The sequence below is a fragment of the Aotus nancymaae genome, unplaced genomic scaffold (assembly GCF_030222135.1).
Source record: "Aotus nancymaae isolate 86718 unplaced genomic scaffold, 86718_ANA_hifiasm-v0.15.2.pri h1tg000016l, whole genome shotgun sequence".
NCBI classification, from domain to species: Eukaryota; Metazoa; Chordata; class Mammalia; order Primates; family Aotidae; genus Aotus; species Aotus nancymaae.
Window position 1 is genome coordinate 61,751,939 of NW_026988428.1, and position 16,893 is coordinate 61,768,831.

General features: G+C 36.2%; 1 protein-coding gene across 5 annotated transcripts in view; it reads right to left on the bottom strand.

The window, feature by feature from the left end:
* Positions 1 to 1,299: 1,299 nt before the first annotated feature.
* Positions 1,300 to 16,893, bottom strand: part of IPO8 (importin 8) — a 74,636-nt gene continuing 59,042 nt past the window's right edge. For all 5 annotated transcript variants that reach the window (XM_012458438.3, XM_012458436.3, XM_012458439.3 and 2 more), the window contains 5 exons: positions 11,401 to 11,621; positions 9,236 to 9,441; positions 6,358 to 6,561; positions 4,181 to 4,297; positions 1,300 to 3,262 (listed from right to left, as the gene is read on the bottom strand). In XM_012458438.3, coding sequence (XP_012313861.1) covers positions 3,165 to 3,262; positions 4,181 to 4,297; positions 6,358 to 6,561; positions 9,236 to 9,441; positions 11,401 to 11,621 — 846 coding nt within the window. In that variant the 3' untranslated portion in view covers positions 1,300 to 3,164. The remainder of the gene's footprint in view (positions 3,263 to 4,180; positions 4,298 to 6,357; positions 6,562 to 9,235; positions 9,442 to 11,400; positions 11,622 to 16,893) is intronic.

Here is a 16,893-nt window from a genome sequence, read left to right on the forward strand (position 1 = left end):
GCATCCCATGAACTTTCAGTCAATAACAGACCACATAAATGACAGTGGTCCCATAAGACAATGGAGCTGGAGAATTCCTATCACCTAATATTTACTATACTTGTTATTTTAGAGCATACTCCTACTTACTAAAAATGTTAACTGTGAAAGAGCCTCAGGCAGGTCCTTCAGTAGGTGTTCCAGAAGGAGGCATTGCTACATAGGAGATGACAGCTCCATGCATGTTATTGCCCCTGAAGACCTTCCAGTGGGAAAAGATATGGAGGTGGAAGACAGGGATATTGATGATCCTGACTCTATGTAGGCCTAGGCTAATGTGTCTGTGTCTTAGTTGTTAACAAAAAAGTTTAAAAAGTAAACAAATATTAAAAATGGAAAAAAAAGCTTATAAAATAAGGACATTAAAAAGGAAAATGTTTTTATACAGCTGTACGATGTGTTTTAAGCTAAGTATTATTACAAAAGAGCTAAAAAGTTAAAAGTTCACAAAAAGTTACAGTAAGCTAAGATTGAAGAAAATTGTTTTATAAATTTCGTGTAGCCGAAGTGTACAGTGTTATAAAGTCTACAGTAGTGTGCAGCAATGTCCCACACATTCACGTTCACTCACCACTCACTCACCCTGAGCAACCTCCAGTCCTGCAAGCTCCATTCATGCATTTTTATCTTTTATATCGTATCTCTAGTGTACCTTTGTGTTTAGATACAAAATTATGTTTAGCTACATAATTACTTACCACTGTGTTACAACTGGCTACAGTATTCAGTATAGGACAGTAACGTGCTGTATAGGTTTGTAGCCAAGGAACAATAAGCTATCCCATAGAGCCTAGGTGTGTTGTAAGCAACACCATCTAGGTTTGTGTAAGTATGCTCTAGGATGCTCGCACAACAAAATGGCCAATGAAGCATTTCTAAGAGCATATCCATTATGACACATGACCATATTGATTACCAGTCTGGTTTTGACCACTAATAATTTGATAGGAGACCCGTCAGAAAATGGCTCCATTTTAGTGACACCTTCCTTTCTTTCAAGGTCCTGCTGTGGTTGAATGCCCTGTGCTTTTCCAGAGCTCTGACACTCTTGTGTGGACTTCCTGGTTCATGAGATGGGCTCTCACCCCCTACTTCTCCCCATGAATTAGCTGTTCCTGATAAGCCCTGGTTACCCTGCCAGACCTACAGTCCACCTTTCTTCAGGTCCCCAGATGTCAGGACAACATACTGATGGGTTATTACCAACTGCCTAAAGCACCTCCACATTTCAGAAAACATTTCACACAGAACAGTTCAGAATCCTGGGAATCAGTCCACATTTTATTTTATAGTACATTCATATAAGTTCCTGCATTTCCAAGGTAACCAGGTCACATTCAGGTTAGCACTGCTGGTAACAAAATCATACAACTACCCTGGCTTCAAAAACAAGAAAGGGTGATGCACATCTTTCCCTTTAATACTGCAGAAGACAATACATCACAAAATAAAATCTCTAACATCACATGCCTTTTACAATCCAGTGTGAAGGCATATAATTTATGTTAAGATTAGACCATATGGAACATGAGAATAAAGAGTTTGAAAGCGCTCTAAAATTTCCCCCAATGCCATCTTTCTCTTCTAACTGCCAGTTGGCACATTCTGCTTCAATGCCTTGGGAAGGGAGGGGCAGAGGAAAGCAGGGGGTCATTTAACTCTAAATTCATGGTTTTCCAGGCTACTTCTATAGAGATCACTTAACCTAAAATTCTGAAGAGTTAATAGGCATGAGGGATGGTAATATAGGAAGCACCTGAAAAAAATTCCTCTAGTCGCTGATGGGAAATTTAAGTTGTGAATTTTGTGAATTTTCAATTTCACAGAAAGAAAAATCTGTTATCACATCCAGTAATATGTTAAGTTCTGAAGATACATTTTCATTTTACTGAATGAAAATCCTATGATCCATATTCTGGTCTTGAACCAGTTCAGAAAAACACTGTAATCTCCATCTGCAATATTTCCCATAGGCCTCCTATGAGTGCAGCTGCCCCAACTCTTGAAAATTTTAAGACGTCAAACTGAGCTATAATAAAGACACAAACAAATTAGGTAGGAGAATATTCAAAGATGTGAGAAAGCAAGAAGTTAGATTTGTTTGGGTCTTTTTTCTAGATTAAAAAAATATTATTATAAAATGCTTTGGACCCTGGTCCAACACAGCTGGAATGATATGTTGTTTAAAATGCAAGCCCCCATCCAGTAAGACAGTGTGCTTATGAAGCACCTTTCTCTTAGAAGTTCAATGTGCTTTAGGTATGATTATCAATTAATTTTATAATTAAATTATTCAGAATATACTCAGACTTACTGTTAACTCCAGTGACTAAAGAGCCCCTGCCACTTGCTGCCAAGAAATTCAGTCCTGAACTTACAAGGTTAGGAGTGAAATTGATATGAGTATTTGTTGACCCCAAAAGAAATACCACCCCTTTTCAAGGCAGAAAAAATGAGAGAAGAGGGAGTAAGACACTTCTTAAAAAAGCCACAAAACATCTTATGAAAAACCAGAGCCAGTGCATGTTTTATAATACAACCCCTGAAGAAAGCCCCCCAGCAGCAGGGTGAGCAGAGGGAGCAGTGAAGATTTTGAAACCAGAGTGATTTGCAGTAACTGCGTAACAATAAATTCACAGAGTAAAATGCAGAATAGTCGACATATAACCAAGGTTTATGTTGTATCTAGAAATATGTTTTATGCTTTAAAAAAAATTGCAATGCTCTCCAAAAAATTTTTCTGATAATTCATGTACAACAGAAGGCACTGTTATCCGCATAAATCCATTGATTCTGCATGGCAAAAACCTGAGACGTGCAAGTCAATCCAATCCTCTAAAACAACCTTGGGCATTCAGCCTTTGGAGCATATGGTTTGTCCTTTTCAGTCCAATGATTGTTTTTGTTTCATTTCATACTTACAGTAGCTGTTTAAAATATATATTTCAGGGTGACAAAGGTCAAAGGGGAAAGAGTAGATAAATGTGCTGCCTAATGTCAGATGGTAACTGGTACAGCAGGAGGGCCCTAAAAGCAGCCCCTTCATTTCATCCCCTTGACCCTCACACTCCTTTTGTGAAATAATATGCAGTGATGACATTTGGTCAGCTGACGTTCTTTTTCCTTCAGTTGTTGCTGGGCACAGCCCCAAAGTTAAATGCAGAGAGGACTCCTTTGTTTTCAAAGGTGAAGCCTCCCTGTTGTTCAATCTTCTTCTTTGCCTCTAGCATTTTTCAAAAGAAAAGGGGAGAAGAAAAAAAATAAGCTTAAGGTGACAAAGTTGGAGATGACTCAAAGGAGCCAGATTCTGTATATGCTTAGAACTGTGAAAGGATGTGACTCGTGGTATGTTATTCTGCCAAAGTGAACGTCAGCCTTTAACAGACCCATGTCAATAAGTAGGTATGTTCACTACCGTGGGAAAATCTGCAAAAATCGAACGAAAAAAAAACATATCTCAGAGTTGGATTCTACTTCGCCGTCTCTACTGCTGAAAGGGGGCCCAGGCTTTATATCAGGAGAGCTGATTGAGAATCTGCACAGAACTGAAAATCTAAGTCCATGCAGAAGAACCAGCATTCTAAACTTTAAATGTCGAGTTTGCAATGTTTCCTACTAAAATTTTTTTGTAACTACAGAATCTTTTCCAATGATAATCTACAAGTAACTATAATAATCAACATAAAATAATAAAATAATTCCTCCAGCTTAAAAACTGAAAATCAACAACAAGAAACCATGGCAAATAAAGCCCAACAACAAGAAATGGAGAGCATTCCATTTCCAGGAATACAAGCTCCTTGCAAGAATTCATCAAGTCCCTTTGGCCCACGGCTGAAATGTTCAGGGGAGTGATCCAGCTGATTAAATCTCCCTCGGCAAGACTTATCCCAACCTTTACTTTGTACCTTTGCCTCCAATGTAGGATAAGAACGTGAATGAGAACACCACTAGGAGACACATATTAATGTGCAGGGTTTTACAGAGTAAGACATCATGAGTGATTAAAACAACAATCATACAATAATGACAATTCCTTAGAATTTAGAAGCAGTGTTTAGGTGCCACCTGGCTCATCAAATAAGGCTGACCATTGGCACTCTGATGCATGCACTACACCCTGGAGGTTACTCTGGCTGACCTGCCACCGTCCGTCGGTGCTCTGCCAGTGTGTACACCTCCTGCAGTGCCCTCCTCTGATCCTCACTGAGCGGTGCCATCAGCAGCTGGTACCAGGCAGCATCTCGATTCTGCACAGCTATTGCATTTTGGGAGGAAAAGACAAGAGGATAAAATGATTATTAATTCAGAGAACAAGTAGTAACATAATTACAAAGAAATTATCCCAGACAGTAAAAGACAAAGAGTACAGTACTACAACACACATAAGGTAATGAGACTTATGCCAACAAAGGATTATTTCTGAGTACCCACTTAGTACCCAACTATGTGGGATATCGAAGGAAGGTTAGGACACTGCAAATCTCTAGTCTGTCTAGTTCTCTACCTCCTTTGGTGTCTTCTAGTCCAGAACACCTGTACTCACTCATTACCATTTTCCTCTGGAATTTTCATACCACCTGCAGCTTCAGCATTGCTACTACCCCAAGGACTCAAATCTGTACCTCTAGGAAAAACCTTCCCCTAAGCCTCCTGGACTGTCCCACTTAAATAGCTCATCGCAAACTCAACATAACTGAAACCAAATTTAACAATTCCCTCCCAAACCTTCTATCTCCCCATTTCCCTCACCATTTCTATTAGTCTCCCAGTCAAGTCAACCACTGTAAATCCTTAACATCTCTGAGCATGCCCTCTCCACACCCAAAGCTCTGCTTCTTTCTTAATGTCTTTCATCTACATGCCACTTTCCATCAAATGTCACCCTCCCCATTCCAGGTCTCTATACACCAAAATTAATAACGTCATCTTCTAACACTTGGCTCCCACATCTAGCCCTTTCCAGCTTTTTCCTGTACATCATCCATCACCAGATAATTCCCCTCAAGTGAATCACCACATCCCCAAGTTCACTTCCTCAGAGAATACCTTTCAACACTACTCCAACGGGCAATGGGATGGACTACATCAGTCCAGAATTCAAGGCCTCTACAGCCCAGCTCAACGGTATTCCTTCACAGTCTTTAAGCAGTGGCCCCTACACGCTGGCTTAAAGCTGCTTGTCACTTTATCTTTAAAAATACATCTTCTGAGATCCTACTCAATACCTAAACCTTCCTTGGTAATTATGACACACACCCACGTCTGGAACTACACTAGGGCACACTCTTGGTATTTCCATCCCCACGTTTACGCTGTTATTTTCCCCATGCTTTGGAATATAGTTTCTTGTGCTCTCTACCTCTAATTCCTGTGAATTTCAATAAAAACATCTAGGTAGTTTTTTCTTCATTAATGGGATTTGTAGCAACACTAAAAAACATCAATATATTAAGCTAGTAGTGCCTTATTAGTAACAATATATACATGTAAGGATGTTCATTTTAATATCCCTTGTAATGGTAAAAACATTGGAAACAATCTTAAATGTTCCACAGTGGAAATAAATTACAATATAACTATAGAAATACTATCTAACCATAAAACAAATAATCTATATTAAATGAGATTTAAAATAATTTATTCGATGATTTAATTTTCTAAATATCCTCATTGGCTTTTTATTCTGTAAATTTTCCATTTCCATTTTCCATTTTTCTACGAGGTTATTGGTGTTACACATTTGAGGATGGCCTCTGTACACTGTGCACATTATGCCTATTATGGATATTTGGCAAATATTTTCTCCTCCCAAATCATTTATGAGTCCCGTAACTAATTATACTGTCCCTTGTTGTATAAAATTGGCAAATTAGTTACGAAGTAAAAAGTCACTCTGTTACGACAGCAGTTTCATTTCAGGGATTGTGAATTACTAATAGGTTGATAGCCACAATTTTTAAGCAACACATGCCTGAAACACTTCATTCTTTGCTATAAAAATGTTTTCCCATTTATGCCTAGAGGATGAAAAATATACACAGATACTGTTGCCATATATTACTTTTGCAAGGATAACGTACAGGCTCACCCTGCTACTTCTCGATGAAAGTTGCTAGGATTGGGTGATCGGTGTTTCATTGTTTTATTTTCAATCATTTCATGTATGTATGTTTGAGGATTTCCATCATAAGGAATAAATAAAAAACTTTTTAAAGAATCTAGACCAATCTTGGGCAGATATCAAAACTAACAGGAAGAAATGAAGAAAGAGTTTAGAAAACAATATATCAGAAGATGTAGGGAGTAAAGACATACTTATCAGAGCTTGTGTAAAAAACTGATATTCATCCACACTATTGTCAAGGTCCAGTGGAGTACTGAACCCCTCAAGGGCAGTTTCTTCCAATACTTCTTCATCCCAATCTTCATCATCTTCCTCTTCATCCTCGCCTCTCCCATTATTTGACTGCATTGCTTGAGCAGTTACATTCGTCTCCTCTTCATCACTTGAAATCTCCTCTGTGAATCCATTAATTATTTAAAAGGAATCAAAACACATAAGGACAAAATATAAAATTTCACAACAAAAACCAAAGACTATAAAATCACACTCTGGAAAGGAAAAATCTTCCATGTAATTTTAATAAAAATAAATCTTATCTCTGGTCTAAAGAGGACAGCCAAAAAATAAAAAATAAAATAAAATAAATAAACCTTATCTTTACTGTAGAGTTTGCTAAGTTGAGAATAACCTTATCCTCCTCACTGAAAACAGGTTCCCTAAACCTGTTATCCAGATGAACATTACTACTGTTATGCTATGCAAGTTCATTAATACAAGAATATTATTCAATTGCAGATTTCAAAATTACCTTTGTTTAAAAAAAGTGACTGTGCAGTCAGTGCATGTGTTTTAGACAATGACTTCCTATTGAGAATTCAGTCCTTTTAATAAACTGAGTTGATTATGCTTAGAAATGCCCAAATGAGGAGATCATTTCTGCTAGTAGAAACAGTAAAGTACAGATCCAGCCATCCCACTTCAGGGTATGTATCTAAAATATTTGAAGTCAGTATGTAGAACAGATGTCAGCAGCCCCTTGTTCACTGCAGCATTATTCACAATGGCCAAGTTGCAGAATCAGCCTAAGTGTCCATCAACAACAGATGAATAAAGAAAATACGGATTCTTTAAAATGAAACACTATTCAGCTTTTAAAAAGGTAATTCTGTTATTTCCAACAACATGGATGGACTTGGACATTATGGTAAGTGAAATAAGCCAGGCACAGAAAGACACATACTGCCTGTTCTCCCTTATGCACAGAATCTAAGAGAATCAAACTCACAGAAGTACAGAGTAGAATGGTTACCAGAGGCTGGAGGTAGTGGGAATGGGAGAATGTTGGTAAAAAGGTACAAAGTCTCACACAGAAGAATAAGGTTTTTGTTTTGTTTGTATGTGTTCTTTTTATATCTATTGTACAGCATGGTGAATATCGTTAATAGCATATTGTACATTTCAAAATTGGCAAGACTGTAAATTTCAAATGTTCCCACCATTAAAAAGGGTATTTAAGGTGATGGATATATTGGTTTGACTTAATCATTCCATATTGTATTCACAAATCATAATATCACTTTGTACCCCATAAATATATAATTTTTAAATTTATAATAAAAAAGAAATAGCAAAAATGTAAAGAAAAATAGTTAGCTATGTGTGGCTTGAAAAGTTAAAAACTTGAACTACATTACATATCACCATGGATTCTGCATCTATTTTCAGTGTCAATCTGTTCCTAGCACTGAGATTGTAACTGAAATACAGCAATAGGAAGGCAGTAAATGTAGAACCAAATTCAAGATAAGACAGAAAACCTGGAGTAAACCCAAACTAGGTAATATTAACCTAAAACTAGTTTCATTACACACACCATATGGAAGCAGGCGGACTGAACTAGGTAGTTTCAGGAATAAGGCACTTAACCATAGTTTGGACCAAATACACACAAAAAAATGCATGGCAAAGTATAACTATTAATACAAAGACTGAGAAATACCTGAACTCAATCATTCCATACTTTAGTAGGAAGTACAAGAAAGTCTGGGATATTACTAGAAAATTTTGCCTCAAGCCATATAAGTATAAGCTAATAAAAAGTTACCAAAACAAGAAATTAGAGATCATAACATACTGGAAAAAAAAAAGAATTCTACAACTGTTAGCACATAGCTAAAAACAAAACAAAACAAAAATCACAAATACAACACTTCTAGTAAAGAAGCATTTCTTCAAAAGACCTACACAGATTTCAGAAAAACAAATTAGAAGCTGTATTTTGTGCTGGGGAGGGGACAAAGCGTTTTAAGTTTATAATCCCTGGTATGTGAACAAACTGGGATGATGCCAGTTAAAAATGTTTTAAATCTACACATGTTAAAATCACAGAATTTAGCATCAAAAATAGAGGTGTATGTTTACCAGGAAGAGTTCTGATTTTTCTCAGCTAACGAGGTATGTGTTTTTAACAAGAAGAGGAAAAACTCCACCTGGAATTGGAGAATGCTACTTCCTAGACTCTAGCAAGTAGTTCCGCAATCTCATCATTAAACAAAACAAAGGTCTAATGTTCAACTCTAACAATTGTATTCTGACTCTCAATTACGTAACTCTACTTCACTTATGTACCTTAATTTATGTTTAAATCACAAATATATCTCTCAAATATAATTTTTGATAATGAATCACCTCAGAACCATTACAAAAAAAGACACTCTCTACTAATCTGTAGTACTAAAACTTCAGTTCTTAAGCTAATGATTCATTTAACTCATGGCTGCTGCCTTGATGAGGCTGTTAGCACAAACAAGAAAATTAGACACTAGATTGCTAACTTATAATCAAGACCATTTGATTGTTATAAATATGTTTCCTAACGTGTAACAACATCTATTAGGCTCCATAAAAAAAAATCACTGAGTATATTAGGTGTCAGGAGGTGCACAAATCTAAATTTATATCACATGATACAATTAATAGCAAGTCAACCAAGCCCAAAATATTTGTTCTATGTGCAGCAGGCCAAAGAATGTACATCTGTTTAATGACTCCATATAGACCAGTATTCAGAGAAAATGCATACACAAATCAAAATTAATTGTAGCATTCATTTCAATTAGAAGACTTTACCATTTTCTTCCACATCAGCTTTCTCTGCTTTTGAACGATCTTCCCTGTTTACCAGTTGTCTAGTAGCACAGACTTGCTTTAGGCCAAGGAAAAGAAAAAGAATTGAAGGAACAATCTGTCCCACCACAGCATCTACTGCAGGAGGTCGATTCTGCAACTCCAAAAGGATACTCAGTCCTATTATACACATCTTCCGGTCATGATGCCTGCAAATTTTGAAGAAAAAAACAATGTAGACATGAAAAGTGGAATAAAGAACAAATTCTGGAGAAACTACAAAAAGAAATGTCCAAGGCATACTCTAAGGTTCATCAGTTGGTATTATACAGAGACATCCTCCATCTTGTACTGAATGAAATCCTACATAAATCAAATTCTGTAAACCAATTATTATCAAAGACCTATTGGGAGCCTGCAATTAACATGATGAATCCTGCTGTAATACTGATTTAAGATTAATATAAATGTTATATATGAGCCTTGGCGTAAGGATTTTATTAAAGCAGAAATACCTGTATTTGACAGCATAAAAGTCCTATACAATGGTGAGGGAAAATGAAGAGCTTCTTAGACTCTTCCAACATTAGATAGAGCTACAAGGTTTCTTGGGACACATACTCTACATAAACCCTAAGAAGTGAAAGATGTTTCAAAAACTCAGCATCTAGCAAGCTAGTAAGCTGAACTTAATGTAAGTAGTCTACTAAAGTCCTCTGTTATAAAATAGTATAAGAAAAAATAAGGACAAGGAAAATTTAATTCAGAAAGAAAAAAGTTTGATCAGTATACATTAGACATTTTTCTATTAAATGTTTCCTCTAAGTTGCTTAAAACTAAAAAATTAAAAATTAAAAGATCACATTGGCAAAACATTCTTAAAATTTTAAGAGTGAATAAAAAATTCACTTGCAGTGATCCAATTTGTTTAAAGTGAGAGTAACAAATCCAATATTAATATTTTACAAACTTCTGTTATTCTTCATTATTTGCATTCCTTGATTCGAGTACAGGAACTGTACTTGACCTGAGGACCTTCTCATCCATGCAGCCCTGAAATAGGTGCCAACTGGATCACAGCAGAAAAGACAACCAGGGCTCTAAAGAATCCAAGGACCCCCAGTCTACACAAGAGCAAGGGGAACCTTTCTACCTTTGGGAAATTACTTCCAGGTGCGAATAAAGACACAAGAGGACCAACCACTTAACTTTAAATGACCAAATCTCTACTCCCTAATCTTTCTCAGAGATAACTTTAAGCACAATTTATTTGAAAGTATGTTCTTCCCTTCAAGGTTTTAATCACAAATCTCAGTCAAGGATAAATTACAGTGTCCTGTAAGTAGAAAAATTAGAACATGCATAGCAGCTAATAAATATGTTCCTCCATTCCTATCTCCCCATCCTAATCCAGGCCTCCATCTGTGGCAGCAGTGTCTTAACTACTGTGGGGAGTCTGTTTCTCTCAACAAATTTTTCTAAATGATCTCTCACAAAACTTAAAAAGAATACTATTAATTTCCAGTGTTTTAAAACAAATTTGATAGTGTTTTAAAACAAATTAGACAGCTAGCTAAATTTCTAGCATAGCACTGTCACTAATCTGTGTTGGGTGACCTGAGGTGGACACATAACACTAGTTGGGACCTCTTCCTATTTTTGAAAACTAGAAGAGTGCTTCACATAAAGCCAAATTCTCCTACTGGGGCAGCACTTGGGTTCCAAACAACAAGCCTTCTGATTCCACTTTTGAGAACAGGGTCCCTTGCAAAGAGTTAAATATTCTGTGACATTACATTATATCAGTGCCAGAGGGGTACCTTCTGACTCCATTTAGAATGTTTTTACCCATTGACACTTAATCATGAAACCCAGACAGATAATTAATTCTTGCTACCTAAAGATATAAATCATTATACACATTATATACTTTTTTTGTGCAAAAAAAAAAAAAAAGCAGGCAAGGGCTACATCTAATTTTCAGAGTCTGCATTCTTTCTACTAGATTACACAGCTGAAATACAATCTTAATCCTCTAAAAATCAAATATTAACAATACACTAAAAATCCTAAGACATGAAAATTATCTTGGTGCATATTATATGCAAATATGAAAAAGCAAACCCTCCAGAAACAGAAAAGCTGTGTAAAATCCAAAAGACACATACCCAAGAAAACAATCTGTATCACTCATCCACTGATTTATAAACTGTACAGTGATAGGTCCAGAGTGGTGAGGCAACTGAACTCGTTCTAAAGTATGTAGCAGCAAATCAGGGTTGTAGTACAAGGCAGCAATTGCAACCTGAAGACACATTGTACGAAGCTCACTAGTTTTGACCCCTCGAGTTAATCTCTCCAAAACAAGTTGAACGAAGAGTGGAATGCACTAGAGGACAAAAAGAAAAAGAGAGTCAATCACAAAGACAGCCCAAGTAATTTTTATAGAAAGCTGAATATTGGCAGAGCATTCTCAATAAATAAGACAGTCTTAATGGCAATGAGACTTTTGACTATTTAAATCATTTTATTTAAAAAGATTTATATTATAAAAACCTAAAGAGACTAAATAAACAAAAAGAAGTCCCACAGCAGTGCCAGAAAATCTCTTTCCTTCTTAAGTAAATTGAAGTCAGCTGAAGTTTATTCTATAAGGGTCCAAACTCAAAGGGTGGCAATGATCCCTACGTGGACACAGCTACTTGCACATCTAAGGTGAAACAACTGCATGTCATTTTCTTTGGCAAATGAAATTGGAAATAAATGAATGGGACTGAGAATAATTATGATGTAATCAGATTGTTTTTGAGAAAGAAAATTCCTGTTGGTATGTAAGATGAAAAAGATTGAAGAAAAAATGGTGGACCCTGAACTTTAAAATAATATCTGACTGTAATTCTAAAGTGCAATATTGATGAACTAATTTTACTAGAACTATTTCCCGATAATTATTTTCAGTTAAAGGGGATGAGCTGAAATGATTTGTATAAAATAAGATCTGAGGTCTTACTATAAGCCCCCTTTTAAATTAAACTTTTAAAAAATCAAGGTATTCCATAGAAATTTGAGTTGTATTTATTATTTTCTTCTTAGTAGGCCAAACTGCATGTATATCTGGGTTAGCAGACTAGTAGTCTGGTTTAGGATAACATATTAAATCAAAACACATGACTACACATACTTTTAAGACTATAAGGCTCTTTACAAAGATGAGATAACTAGTTTAATTCTATGTTTACTTCTCATGCTGATACAACATATTCTGCATTCTAATTTGAGATAACACATATAAGCTATGTTAAAAATTATTACCATGGTCAAATAATTAGTTGTGAATAAATGCAGCCAGAAGAAAACATAAAGTACATTTGGAAAGCTCTTTTTGAGATGTTTTAAAACATTTCAAAATTACAAAAGTTTCAAAATTACAGCTAGACAGGCGGAGTAAGTTCTGGTGTTCTGTAGCACCGTGGGAGGACTATAGTTAACAGTAATAGATAGATTCAAATAGCCAGGAGAAGAACATTGAATGCTCCCAACTCAAATAAATGATAAACGTTTCAGCCAATGGATATGCTAGTTACCCTGATCAGATCACTACACATTGTATCAAAACATCACTATGTATTCTATAAACATATAATTATTATGTCAATTTAAGTAAATAGAAAATAAAGTTTCATTTTAACAAATATTTACTATTACACACAAAGCCATAAGAATATAAAGGAATTGTGAAGTTTTAGCACTAGCAAAACTAAAAGAATTCCTTTAAATTAAATTAAAACAAAATTGATTATGGAGGCTGGTTGGACAACTACGTAAATCCACAATTAGAGCACTGTGAAGCTGCAAAAGGAATGCAGACTACCTCTATCTGCTACTATGAAGTGATCTGCAGGACACATTACTTAGTGAAGAAGGCAACACAGAAAATGTATAGTATGCTACTGCTTACCTAAGAAGGCAAGGAGAGAGTATCTATTTTTTGTTTGTTTTTGTTTTGTTTAATGAAAGGATGAACTAAAACTAGGGAAAGAAAAGGAGAAGGAGAAGAAGGGTAGAGGGATGGGTTAGAAGGTGGACTTCCATGAATATACCTTGTCTTATAAATTAGACCTTAGAACTGTGTCTATGCTGTATATATTCATTATCAAAAAAATTAAGCTATTTCTAAAAGTTAAGATAAAATGAAGTAAATGAATCAACCAAATGAGGATTATTTTAATAACTTTAAGTTGTAATGATTTGACTGTATTTTCACTATATATTGCTAGTGTATGAATATATCTTAGAGAAAAAAAGAGCTACTAAAAAAAAAAAGTAACCATTTCTTGGTAATAATGTTGGTATAATTAGTCTGAGACTAAATGTATACGTTAGCCGGATAAAGCAAGCACGTAATTAAGATGAGAACCAGAATTTTTGGTGTGGGACATATAAAAACAGAATCAAGTAGGTTAAGGATAAAGAATGTAGTCATGAATTTGAATGAGAAATATCTGTATTATAGACATAAAGATGGAAATAACAGACGGGGATTCCAGAAGAGGTAAAGGAGACAGTGGGGCAAGGGTTGAAAAATGACCTGTTGGGTACTGTGTTCACTACCAGGGCAACAGGTTCAAATGAAAGCCAAACCTCAGCATCACACAATATATCCATGTAACAAACCTGCACATGTACTCCTGAATTTAAAATTAAAAAAAAAAAGAATCATCTATGTATATTAATATGTTACTGACTAAAAAAAGCCAAACAACATATCTCTTGGCTCTATTTTGTAAAAACAATGACCAACCAAGTATCAATGAATATATATAAAAATAGCAATATATTATTACATACATTAATATGTATTAGTATATATGTAGCTAATTATATCTCAATTTACTAGCAAGATATATATTAGTAGTATATATTACACACATATTATATACACATATATACTATACATATATATACTTTAGATATATATGTATAGCAATGAATATCCCTCATGCCCAGCTTGTAGTCTTGAATACCATTTTCCAAGCTAGGACTGTACACCAAGACAGTAAGGAAACTACCAAAGACTATTAGAATCAGGTCAAAAGGACTCAAGGCAAATTCAAGAGGCTCCCACTGGGCAAAAATCAAACAATTATACTCAAAATACATTGAAACACATAGAGTACATTTGGATCTACACATTCATAAGGATACTAAAAATTTTTAAAAACCAAACCATTATAATAAAACACTTTATTGATCATCTTTGGAGGATGCTAGGTAAGAAACTTATCTTGCATTATGGTAAATAAAGGGAAATACTCAAACTGTTTCTCAGGATAACCTGGTAATTTATGAGAAAACATTTCCCTTTATAGGAATATTTCAGCTAAGAAAGAAAGAAGAAATGACAGAATTAGAAGATCCTAACAGCATGACAGACCACCAAACATACTGTGCCTCCTAATAAAATTCCATACCATCACCTATGCCAAATAAGTCAAACCTGAATCCAAGCCCACACTAAATGTAATCACGAATTTACAGGAAATTTGGAGGAATGGAATGCCAATCAACACAGTCCTTCAGCTGTACTTGAGTGCACTATAATGGTAACCTCACCAACAGTAGAGATCACCTTGTATCCTTAACTTTTTGATACACAAATTCTTGAATCCTGCCACGGTCTCAATATGGTTTGTCTTCCCAAAACTCATGTTGAAATCTGATCCCCAATGTGACAGGTTTTGTCAGGTGGGGCCTAGTGGGAAGTGTTTCAGTCATGGTGGTGGTGGTCGTTGACCCCTCATGAATGCCCTGAGGCCATTCTCCTATTCTGATGTAATGAGTGAGTTCTCACTATCATCTGGCACAACTGAATTACTTTTTGTGGGCATGAACCAGTTTCCATGAGAGTAGGTTGTTATAAAGCAAGGACACCCCTGGGTTTTGCCCCTTCGCATGCATCCAGCTTCCCCTTTGACACTCCACCATGTTATGACACAGCACAGACCATAACTTGCCAGTTTCTGGCCTACAGAATGGATTCTAAACGTTTTGGCATGGATTTATTCTACAGTCTTCTGAACCTCTCCCCAATCTATCTTTATATTATTAAATTCTACTGCTCAGAACCCTCCAAAATCCAGTCAACAGAACTAAACACTTCTTTAGCCCTGCTCATGTCTTGTGCTTTACTACCTTCTTATTTTGTTAACATCACAATTTCTTTTCACTATATCACCTAAAAATTATATAATAACAAAGGAGAAAAAGAGGCTTCAAAGATACCTGTCAGGACCAGGTGTGGTAGTTCACACCTGTAATCCTGGAACTTTGGGAGGCTGAGGTGGGAGGATCACTTGAAGCCAGGAGTTAGAGAGCAGCCTAAACCACACAGTGAGACCCCATCTCTACAAAAAATTTTAAAATGAGCTGGGCATGGTGGCATATGCCTGTAGTCCTAGCTACTCAGGAGGCTAAGACGGGAGGATCACTTGAGCCCAGGAGTTTGAGGTTACAATGAGATATGACTGTACCATTGCACTCCAGCCTAGGCAACAGAGTGAGATCCAATCTACATAAAAAAAAATTTTAAGAAATATCAGTAAAACTTTATAATTTTTTAGAAAGGTCATAATTTTTTTTTGTCACTTATACTCAATAAAGTTTGGGGATGGAGAGAAGTAATTCTCAAAAGTAATGAAGATTTTGGTGATAAGTAAATAAGAGGAAGTTCTGTTGAGAGCAAAAAGATGGACCAGCAGTTCACCAGAGATAGCCAAGGAAGGAGACAGCCAAAGCAAGCCTCCTCAGGTGAAAACGAACCTCAGAGATGAACTTTGTTTTGTTTTGTTTTGTTTTGTTTTGTTTGTTTGTTTTGAGATGGAGTTTCACTCTTGTCAACCAGGCTGGAGTGCAATGGTGCAATTTCGGCTTACTGCAACATCTGGCTCCTGGGTTTGAGCAATTCTCCTGCCTCAGCCTCCCAAGTAGCTGGGATTACTAGTAGGTGCATGCCACCACACTCAGATAATTTTTGTATTTTTAGTAGACACGGGGTTTCACCATGTTGGCCAAGCTGGTTTCGAGCTCCTAACCTCAGGTGATCCACCTGCCTCAGCCTCCCAAAGGGCTGGGATTACAGGCATGAGCCACTGCACGCGGCCATGAAGATGAACCTTCAAAATGTCAAATCAGCCATCATAATGCTTAAAAAATAAAAGAAACTACTGTTAAAGAAAGCTATGAGACAATATCTCAAAGATAAAATTTCAGTAAAGATAAAGCCATTATAAAAGAGAACTAGGCTGGGTGCAGTGGCTCATGACTGTAATCCCAACAGTTTGGGAGGCCGAGGTGAGCAGATCACCTGAGGTCAGGACAAGATCAGCCTGGCCAACATGGCAAAACCACGTCTCTACTAAAAAAACAAAAATTAGCCATGCATGGTGGCGTACACGTGTAATCCCAGCTACTTGGGAGGGTGAGGCTTAAGAATCACTTGAACCCAGGAGGCAGAGGTTGCAGTGAGCTGAGATTATGTCACTGCACTCCAGCCTCAGTGACAGAATGAGACTTCATCTCAAGGAAAAAAAAGAGAGAGAGAGAGAAAGAGAGAGAGTGAGAACTAAATAGAAATTCTGGACTTAAGAAGTATAAGCAAACAT